Genomic DNA, 12,106 nt, shown 5'->3' with positions numbered 1-12,106 from the left:
ACTTAAAACTTCTAGGGCTTCCGCAATCACAGCTCCAAGAACCTGGAAGAGAAATGTTAAAATTCCAGATCTAGAAAAATGTACTCGTGCATTTAGTAAAGCCAAGGATTCACCTGGAAACAAGCGAATTTTAGAATGTAGACAAATTCTACAAAACTCACTTCTAAATCAGCATCTTCGTAGAAAAAATTAATAATTCCAGGACCAGAAATAGAAGGCTTTTTGTCCAGGAACGTCAAGAAACCCCTTTACTTTGAGCAAGATAAATATTTAAATTTTATAAGAATTGCAACGTATTTAGATATTATCTGGAACGCCAAACTTTAAAAATTTGTCCGAAAATATACCAGCGATAACTCTTTTATTAGGAGTTCCAGGATAACCCAAATCAACCTGGAAGAAAAATGTTAAAATTCCAATGAAATTATCCATAGATTATGTGTACAAATTTTCAAAATGATTTCTGGTCAATTTTTTGAGTTATGAACTTTGTGTTGAATAAATAGAAAAAAAAACTGAATATTTTTGAAAAATATTTTTTTTTTTTTAAATTTTCGTATGAATTTCGAAAAACGCTGAAATAGGTGTCCAACGAAATTGTCCATAGATTATGTGTACAAATTTTAAAAATGATATCTGGTCAATTTTTTGAGTTATGAACTTTGTGTTGAATAAATAGAAAAAAAAACTGAATATTTTTGAAAAAAAATTTTTTTTCAAATTTTCGTATGAATTTGGAAAAACGCTGAAATAGGTGTCCAACGAAATTGTCCATAGATTATGTGTACAAATTTTCAAAATGATATCTGGTCAATTTTTTGAGTTATGAACTTTGTGTCGAATAAATAGAAAAAGAAAATCAATATTTTCGAAAAATATTTTTTTTCTAAAATTCTTGTACGAATTTGGAAAAACGCTGAAATAGGTGTCCAACGAAATTGTCCATAGATTATGTGTACAAATTTTCAAAATGATATCTGGTCAATTTTTTGAGTTATGAACTTTGTGTTGAATAAATAGAAAAAAAAACTGAATATTTTTGAAATTTTTTTTTTTTTTTTAATTTTCGTATGAATTTGGAAAAACGCTGAAATAGGTGTCCAACGAAATTGTCCATAGATTATGTGTACAAATTTTCAAAATGATATCTGGTCAATTTTTTGAGTTATGAACTTTGTGTCGAATAAATAGAAAAAAAAATCAATATTTTTCTAAAATATTTTTTTTTTCAAATTTTCGTACAAATTTGGAAAAACGCTGAAATAGGTGTCCAACGAAATTGTCCGTAGATTATGTGTACAAATTTTCAAAATGATATCTGGTCAATTTTTTGAGTTATGAACTTTGTGTTGAATAAATAGAAAAAAAAACTGAATATTTTTGAAATTTTTTTTTTTTTTTAATTTTCATATGAATTTGGAAAAACGCTGAAATAGGTGTCCAACGAAATTGTCCATAGATTATGTGTACAAATTTTCAAAATGATATCTGGTTAATTTTTTTGAGTTATGAACTTTGTGTCGAATAAATAGAAAAAAAAACTGAATATTTTTGAATTTTTTTTTTTTTTTTATTTTCGTATGAATTTGGAAAAACGCTGAAATAGGTGTCCAACGAAATTGTCCATAGATTATGTGTACAAATTTTTAAAATGATATCTGGTCAATTTTTTGAGTTATGAACTTTGTGTCGAATAAATAGAAAAAAAAAATCAATATTTTCCTAAAATATTTTTTTTCTCAAACTTTCGTACAAATTTCGAAAAACGCTGAAATAGGTGTCCAACGAAATTGTCCATAGATTATGTGTACAAATTTTCAAAATGATATCTGGTCAATTTTTTGAGTTATGAACTTTGTGTCGAATAAATAGAAAAAAAAATCAATATTTTCGAAAAATATTTTTTTTTTCAAATTTTCGTATGAATTTGGAAAAACGCTTAAATAGCTATCCAACGAAATTGTCCGTAAATGATGAATCATCATCTTAAATTATGTTTTAATTAAAAAAAATAAACTGTGATTTATATTCTTTTTTTGTTATTTTTTTTGTCCTGGCATGCCCATTATCAGTAGATTCACTATTCACTAATGAATTGTTAGATTCACTAGATTCTGGCCTTCAGCTAACTGGAATATGTAAAATTATTTTTGGCATGTAGTTTATAGTGATTTTGGGGCAGTTAAATAGATATAGAATTCCTTAACTGCTGCCTTTATTCCTTACTGCCAAATAAATAATTTATTGTATGTTTCATATTGATTAATGACTAAACAACAAACATATACATACTTAATTCCACAAGAAATTAAATTCAGTTAGGGATAAATCAAATCCTATTTTACTTCCAAGTAGTGCCACTTATTTTACACTTCAACTATTTGAAATTAATTAATTCTTTGTCCAAGCAATTGAATCTAATTTGCACCTTAACGGCCTGGAATAAATAAATCCCAGTTTTCCTTTCATACGGTGGGACTTATTTCATATCTCAATTACCTGAAATAAATTCATATTTTGTCCAGGCAAGTGAACTTAATTTGTACCTCAACTGCCTGGACTTGATAAATTTCAGTTTTTCTTCCATGTAATTAAACCCCTTTTTGATACTTTAATCTTAATTATGGGTGATATTGTCAAGATAATACTCAACTTGAATTCCTCAGTCCAGTCCAACTATATCCTCAATTTCTTAATTGTATGTGGCCATACCAACTTTCTGAGTCTTCCAAGGGTAAACCAGACTTAAATCAGGGAATATTCTAATTATCATGCAACAAAGTGCCTGAGTAGAATCTTTTAAGGTAACGCTAGTCACCATTAATTATTGAAATTGAAAAGCTCTTTGCACCTAATAACCATAATTATTTATTGTGTTCTTAAACCAAGCCTCAGTAATATCAATTGAATATGTAATATCGACAGAAAAAAGTCAATTATTTTACTTCTTACGTTCACTTTATGCATGGATCAGTGAACTTTGCATGCTACGTGCGATGTCTTTTTATATATGTATTTTATTTTTACGCCAACGGGTGTGTATTCTTTTCAGAATATTATCAATATGCATACAGAAAAGTAATAAATCGTATTAGGTTGGTCAAGTGGAAATTTCTTCACAAGGTGTGTTACGTGAGTCAGTAAGACAGGAAGTTCTCTCATGTTATATGCCTGTCGCTTTTATTATTTATATTATTATAATTATTGTAATTAGTAGGCAAGGTTTTTCTTATAATGGATTCGTAACTAGCGGAAAGCTTAACTGAAGTTTTATTTAATTTCAAGAATTTAGTAATAGAAAATATAATCTTACTAATCGATTCTCGATTTTTTAAATCAATGACATCAATTAAAAGATTATTTAACGTAACAATATTCTTGTCATGGACAAAATGGGTAATGTTCGAATAATGTCAGCTTGATTGATTACTTGCCATTTTCTATTATACCAGGGAAACTAAAACAATTTTGATTGGGGTAGTTTTCTCTTTTTTATAGACTCTTAAAGTAGTATTTTATAACTTCCATATTAAAGTCATTTTCTATAATTTTCAGGCAATTTAGGTGATTTGCAATTTTTTTATAGGCCTTTAAATAAATATTTTATCACTTCCAGGCAACTGAAAAATCCCAAATGAAAACAACTTTTTTATTAATAATTTATTTATTGATTTTGGGTATAGGATGCTCTCTTTCATAATCAATCTAATAATCAATTACACAAAAAAAACTTAAATTTTTGTCCATGAATCACATTGTTTCCAATCCATAATCGTTAAATTGATTATTTAATCAATTCGTGGTCGTTAAGAGCATTCATTACTGAATCAAAAAAAAAATCCGTTGATTCTAGGTTGATCGTTTACGGTTTAAAGAGTTTTTTGAATCATAATGATTTACTGATGATTATTTAATTTATTCCTAGTATAGGAAAATTTATTGATTGAGAATTTTTACTTGAAAAAAAATGAATTTTTTTATTGATTTTGCATAACAGTAATTATGTCATCAACAATCACCTTTATATTAATTCAATTAAGTAATTTATTTATTATTGTTGAATAACGTCTACCAATGCCTTAGTAGTAATAAACTTATGTTGCATTGATTATCTCATCAATACACTGACGATAAGAGCATTCATTACTAAATTCAAACAATTTTTTTATTGATTTTGGGTATATATAGCGTAATCAGTCTAATAATCAATTACACAAACAAGACTTAAATTTTTGTTGTTCAATAAACTTATATGGTTGCCTTAATAATCAATTTCCAAATGATAAGTGATACATGTATCACATTGTTTCCAATGCATAATCGTTAAATTGATTATTTAGTCAATTCGTGGTCATTAAGAGCATTGATTACTGAATTTAAAAGAAAAAATCAGTTGATTCTAGGTTGATCGTTTACGGTTTGAAGAGTTTTTTGAATCATAATGATTTACTGATGATTATTTAATTTATTCCTAGCATAGGAAAATTTATTGATTGAGAATTTTTACTTGAAAAAATGAATTTTTTTATTGATTTTGCATAACAATAATTATGTCATCAACAATCACCTTCTTATTAATTCAATTAAGTAATTTATTTATTATTGTTGAATAACGTCTACCAATGCCTTAATAGTAATAAATTTATGTTGCATTGATTATTTCATCAATACACTAATGATAAGAGCATTCATTACTAAATTAAAACAATTTTCTTAGTGATTCCAGGCAAATATCATGATTATTTGTTGATGATTGACTTTCATAATCACTCTAAAAATCAATTACAAAATCAATATTTAAATCTTAATAATTATTTTGTTCATTATAGTATTGTTTATATTCACTCTGGTTATTGTTTAATTAAGTATTTTATTATTTGTTATTGAATAAACTTTTACCATTACCTTATAAAAATTAATTTGCGTTAAATTCATTACTTCCTTGACAATAAGAACATTAGTTACTAAATCAAAACAATTTTTTCCTCGATTTTAGCTCGAAAATTTCCGATTGGAAATAGTTCATTTAATTCATAATGATTTATTTATTGATTCCAGGCAAATATAATGATTATTGACTGTTGATTAATTAATCAACAATCAACGAAAATCAGGATATAAACCAGAAGAATTATTTTGTTAATTATGGGCATTTACAGTTTAAATTGCTTATATTCACTTCGATTATTGATGAATTATTAGTAATTAATCTGTGTTAAAATCATTATTTAATCAATTCCTGGACAATTAGTTACTAAATCAAAACAATTTTTTCCTTGATTTTAGTTCGATAATTTACGATTGGAAATAATTCATTTAAATCACAATAATTTATTTATTGATTCCAGGCAAATATAATGATTATTGACTGTTGATTAATTAATCAATTCGTGAACGATAAGAGCACATTCATAATGAAACTAAAAATTAATTACAAAATCAGGATTTAAATAAGATCTTTTTTGTTAATAATAGGCATTTGATTATTGATGAATTATTAGTAATTAATCTGTGTTAAAATCATTATTTAGTCAATTCCTTACTAAGATAATTGATTACTAAATCAAAACAATTTTTTCCTTGATTTTAGCTCGATAATTTACGATTGGAAATAGTTCATTTAAATCACAATAATTTATTTATTGATTCCTGGCCGATACAATTAATTATTACTGACTGTTGATTAATTAATAAATTTGTGAATTAAACTAAAAATTAATTACAAAATCAGGATTTAAATGAGTAGAATTATTTGTTAATTATAGGCATTTTTAGTTTAAATCGCTTATATTCACTTTGATTATTGTTAAATTATTAGCAATTAATCTGTGTTAAAATCATTACTTAATAAATACCTAAGACAATTAATTAATCACTAAATCAAACCAATTCTTCCTTGATTTTAGTTTTGATTTTGGCGATAAATTGCGGTTGGCAATAGTTCATTTAAATCACAATAATTTGTTTATTGATTCCAGACAAATAACATTGATAACCATAAATATTTAATTTATTCCTAATCTACGAATCTAATATTATATTATTGATTTTGGGACGATAATTTTTCATAATCATTCTGATAATCACAAGATTAATAAGATTAGAATTTTTGTTGTTGATTAAACTTCTATGATTACCTCAATAATCATCAATTTTTTAAACAATGAGGAATACATGAATGATAAATAAATTCAAGCGAATTCCTGAATGATAAACCGAAACAATTTTTCGTTGATTCTATCTAATGATTTTCGGTTGGATAGAGTTTCTCTGAATCATAGTAATTTATTTATTGATTCGAGACAATTAATATTGATATTCTTCTTGATGAATATTTAATTTATTCGTAGTCTACAAGTCTATTTTTTTATTGATTTTGGGATGATATTCTTTAATAATCAATTACAAGTCCTGGACTATAAGAACAGTAATTACTAAATTATAATAATTTTTTCGTTGATCCCTAGCTCGATGTTTTTCGGTTGGGTAAAGTTTGTCTGAATTAAAACAATTTGCTTATTGATTTTAGTCAAATGACATTGATAATCCCTTTTATAAATATTTAATTTATTGCTAGTCTATGATTTCATTTTTCATTGATTTTGGTACGACAATCCATCCATTAAATGAGCAGTTGACCATTTAATGGAATACAAAAAACCTGTTACCTACTCTTTAATTAATGGAATTTGGGGCTTTTTTTTTTAATTTTTCGTTTTTATGACCTATATGGATTTCTGTTCCATTCTTTAAATGTAGAACGGCAAAAGTCTATTAGCGGGTACATAAGCAGCAAACGTGATGGGTTAAAATTAGAAGTAGGTTGAGTGGGAAACTTACATACGTACTCGTAGTAAACCTTTTAATCGACGTTTTAATAGAATTTGTTACCGGGCCTCCGGGGTCTTATATTTATGGACGAGATTTCGTTTTGCGTTAAATAAATAAATTGCAATAAACAAGCGGTCGTAAATCGCCCAGTTATTGCGTGACCAGTTGCGAAATTGCGATTTATTCGCCACATGTTGCGTTTTGTTTTATTCAATCTCCAGAGGTCGTTTATGGAACTGGTTTGTTTCAATTTTTTGGAATGCTAGAAAGTGGCATTTTCTTAAATAAAAACGTCAAGAGTCAATTTCTATTTATGTTTATACACGGTTATCGTAATTAAGTGTCCACCATTGGTAACTTTGTTACTAGTAAAAATACAGAGTTGCTTAAGTTAGCAAACTAGTAGCATTTTTAACGGTGATAAAAAATAAGCAGCGTTTTTCCAAATTCGTACGAAAATTTGAAAAAAAAATTTTTTTTCGAAAATATTGATTTTTTTTTTCTATTTATTCGACACAAAGTTCATAACTCAAAAAATTGACCAAATATCATTTTGAAAATTTGTACACATAATCTATGGACAATTTCGTTGGACACCTATTTCAGCGTTTTTCCAAATTCGTATGAGAATTTGAGAAAAAAAATATTTTTCGAAAATATTAATTTTTTTTTTCTATTTATTCGACACAAAGTTCATAACTCAAAAAATTGACCAAATATCATTTTGAAAATTTGTACACATAATCTATGGACAGTTTCGTTGGACACCTATTTCAGCGTTTTCCCAAATTCGTACGAAAATTTGAGAAAAAAAATATTTTTCAAAAATATTGAGTTTTTTTTTCTATTTATTGGCAACAAAATTCATAACTCAAAAAATTGACCAGATATCTTTTTGAAAATTTGTATACAGAATCTATGGACAATTTCGTTGGACACCTTTATCAGCGTTTTTCCAAATTCGTACGAGAATTTGAGAAAAAAAATATTTTTCGAAAATATTGAGTTTTTTTTTTCTATTTATTGGCAACAAAATTCATAACTCAAAAAATTGACCAGATATCTTTTTGAAAATTTGTATACAGAATCTATGGACAATTTCGTTGGACACCTTTATCAGCGTTTTTCCAAATTCGTACGAGAATTTGAGAAAAAAAATATTTTTCGAAAATATTGAGTTTTTTTTTCTATTTATTGGCAACAAAATTCATAACTCAAAAAATTGACCAGATATCTTTTTGAAAATTTGTATACAGAATCTATGGACAATTTCGTTGGACACCTTTATCAGCGTTTTTCCAAATTCGTACGAGAATTTGAGAAAAAAAATATTTTTCGAAAATATTGAGTTTTTTTTTTCTATTTATTGGCAACAAAATTCATAACTCAAAAAATTGACCAGATATCTTTTTGAAAATTTGTATACAGAATCTATGGACAATTTCGTTGGACACCTATTTCAGCGTTTTTCCAAATTCGTACGAAAATTTGAGAAAAAAAATATTTTTCGAAAATATTGAGTTTTTTTTTCTATTTATTGGCAACAAAATTCATAACTCAAAAAATTGACCAGATATCTTTTTGAAAATTTGTATACAGAATCTATGGACAATTTCGTTGGACACCTTTATCAGCGTTTTTCCAAATTCGTACGAGAATTTGAGAAAAAAAATATTTTTCGAAAATATTGAGTTTTTTTTTTCTATTTATTGGCAACAAAATTCATAACTCAAAAAATTGACCAGATATCTTTTTGAAAATTTGTATACAGAATCTATGGACAATTTCGTTGGACACCTTTATCAGCGTTTTTCCAAATTCGTACGAGAATTTGAGAAAAAAAATATTTTTCGAAAATATTGAGTTTTTTTTTTCTATTTATTGGCAACAAAATTCATAACTCAAAAAATTGACCAGATATCTTTTTGAAAATTTGTATACAGAATCTATGGACAATTTCGTTGGACACCTATTTCAGCGTTTTTCCAAATTCGTACGAAAATTTGAGAAAAAAAATATTTTTCGAAAATATTGAGTTTTTTTTTCTATTTATTGGCAACAAAATTCATAACTCAAAAAATTGACCAGATATCTTTTTGAAAATTTGTATACAGAATCTATGGACAATTTCGTTGGACACCTTTATCAGCGTTTTTCCAAATTCGTACGAGAATTTGAGAAAAAAAATATTTTTCGAAAATATTGAGTTTTTTTTTTCTATTTATTGGCAACAAAATTCATAACTCAAAAAATTGACCAGATATCTTTTTGAAAATTTGTATACAGAATCTATGGACAATTTCGTTGGACACCTATTTCAGCGTTCTTCCAAATTCATACAAGAATTTGAGAAAAAAAATATTTTTCGAAAATATTGAGTTTTTTTTTTCTATTTATTGGCAACAAAATTCATAACTCAAAAAATTGACCAGATATCTTTTTGAAAATTTGTATACAGAATCTATGGACAATTTCGTTGGACACCTATTTCAGCGTTCTTCCAAATTCATACAAGAATTTGAGAAAAAAAATATTTTTCGAAAATATTGAGTTTTTTTTTTCTATTTATTGGCAACAAAATTCATAACTCAAAAAATTGACCAAATATCTTTTTGAAAATTTGTATACATAATCTATGGACAATTTCGTTGGACACCTATTTCAGCGTTTTTCCAAATTCGTACGAAAATTTTAGAAAAAAAATATTTTTCGAAAATATGGAGTTTTTTTTTTCTATTTATTCGCAACAAAATTCATAACTCAAAAAATTGACCAGATATCTTTTTGAAAATTTGTATACAGAATCTATGGACAATTTCGTTGGACACCTTTATCAGCGTTTTTCCAAATTCGTACGAGAATTTGAGAAAAAAAATATTTTTCGAAAATATTGAGTTTTTTTTTTCTATTTATTCGCAACAAAATTCATAACTCAAAAAATTGACCAGATATCCTTTTGAAAATTTGTATACAGAATCTATGGACAATTTCGTTCGACACCTTTATCAGCGTTTTTCCAAATTCGTACGAGAATTTGAAAAAAAAATATTTTTCGAAAATATTGATTTTTTTTTCTATTTATTCGACACAAAGTTCATAACTCAAAAAACTGACCAGACATCATTTTGAAAATTTGTACACAATATGAAACAAAAATAGGATTTAACAGTATTCACGTCAATAATAAAGTTTGCGGATGATCTCATTGGCTTCAGAACCAAAAACCCTTAGAATTTTGAATATATTGCCAAGAAATCGACACTTTTCAATTTAATTGAATGAAAACATTGTCATTCCAATTTACCACCTATTTGCCCTCATAAGATTTCTTATATTTATACCCTCCAACCCCCTTTACCCTGTAAAGTTAATTAAACTAATTGCATACAAGGCTCCAAATGAACGGTTGATATACCGAAGAATATCGAAATTGTTAAAAGTAAAATTGATGTTTACGGCTCTAGTTTTCGTATCTTGCTTAACACACAATTCCGCCTTTAAAGGAACCGTAATCTGATTAATAAAGTGATTTTTAGGTCGACTATGTGTAAATCGCTTATAAGATGTTAACTGGTCTTAGTAGGACTGAAATGTGTAAATTTCCTGATCGATTCGCTTACCTTTTTGAGTTTCGATTTGTGTCCAGGGAGTCGTGACAGTCATCGGTGGTATCATCCTAAAATAATATAAAGAAAATGTTTAATTTTTTAACTTCAAACCCTTGTTTTTCAGTTTTTATTTAAGTGTAGAAAAAATTCTGAAACACGTGTCTCATAAATGTATTAGAAGAACTTGTGTTCTAACTTTCAAATCTCTAACTCAATTTTTTTCAGACATATAAACATTTTCTCACAAAAAAACATAAATATCTTTTTTTAATTTTTCAACTTTAAAGCCTGATTTTTGGAATTTTTATTTTATTTTAAAAAGTATGCTAAAACACGTGTCTCATGAATTTATTAGAAGAACTTGTATTCCAATTTTAAAATCTCTAACTAGACTAGTTTCAGAGATACGAGTACTTTCTTCCAATTTTTTTAATTTTATTTATTTTTAAAATTTTTTAACTTTAAAATCTGGTTTATTGAGTTTTTATTCAAATTAAAAAAAAAACTCTGAAACACGTGTATAATGAATTTATTAGAAGAATTTATATTTCAATTTTCAAATCTATAACTTCTTGACATATGTTCCTGCACTGAATTTGTGAATTTTTGTGTACAAGAAACGTTACAGAGAGACATTCGAAGGCAGTGAAAATTCCCCAAATTAAAATTTAAAAAAATGTCTAACATAATATTTGCAAAATAGACTAGGGGTTTCAGGGTATTCTGAAATAAATTGGAGTTCCCTCAGACTATTCTGAGTAACAGAGTGATTTTTTTAGAAGTTTATGTCCATTAAAGTGATGACAGACAGTGAAATAGTCCAGAAATTGAAAACTGTCCTAAAAGAATAAAATTCCATATCGCAAAAACTAGAGTCATCTTTAATATCAAAACACAATAAATTACTGAAATATGCCAATAATCAATCCAGTATGTTGTGCTGGAACACTGTTTAATTTATTGTTACACCAGTCAAAGTCCTAAAACTCTAATGGGAATATTGCGATCAAATAAAAAGTATAATATTCAAAAGAGTATCGTCTACGAATATCCTTTTTATTGTATAATATTTAATCACTCAAAATACACTTTTTCCATATTGAAATACATAAAACTGTAATATTCCGTGTCCTAGTTTCGGTCTACATTCATAATGAGACTATTGGGAAATATGAATAATAACCGATCCAAGGTTAGTAATAAATTGCAATTGACCGAGTCAACAGGTATGAAAATGAACGACTTGCAAAAGATGAAAAAAAACTCTAACGAGATCCCCGTTAATTATGGTAAAACGAGGTGTGATCGATCTGGTTTAGTGAAATAACGCCGTATCTGGCACACGGCAACACTAAATTGGCTTATTAGATGACATTTAGACAATTTTATTATTGTTGGCATGTGGAGGTTGTAGATTTATAATGTGAGCTGCTTTATTAGCTTAGATATGCGCAGAATACTCTCTGTAGTTTATTTTTAATTTATTTATTATTTAAAAGGGTATTTAATACTCATTTAAAGGTCATAAAGCAAATCTGAACATTTTTCATAAAGGAAAATCAACATAATTTAAAAAATATTTATGGAGAATACTCTTGGGAATATACTGTTTTTTGTTTCATAAGAATATTTCCACTAGTCTTTAAAATATGGAACTTAAAAGTGAG

General features: G+C 26.7%; 1 protein-coding gene across 1 annotated transcript in view; it reads right to left on the bottom strand.

The window, feature by feature from the left end:
* LOC126740807 (protein phosphatase Slingshot) overlaps positions 1-12,106 on the bottom strand; it is a 200,221-nt gene that overhangs the window by 163,786 nt on the left and 24,329 nt on the right. The window contains exon 2 of the mRNA XM_050446988.1: positions 10,452-10,507. Within this exon, the coding sequence (XP_050302945.1) occupies positions 10,452-10,507 (56 nt within the window). The remainder of the gene's footprint in view (positions 1-10,451; positions 10,508-12,106) is intronic.

This window comes from Anthonomus grandis, chromosome 9 (assembly GCF_022605725.1).
Source record: "Anthonomus grandis grandis chromosome 9, icAntGran1.3, whole genome shotgun sequence".
Lineage (NCBI taxonomy): Eukaryota > Metazoa > Arthropoda > Insecta > Coleoptera > Curculionidae > Anthonomus > Anthonomus grandis.
This window is presented reverse-complemented; position numbering and strand designations above follow the sequence as displayed.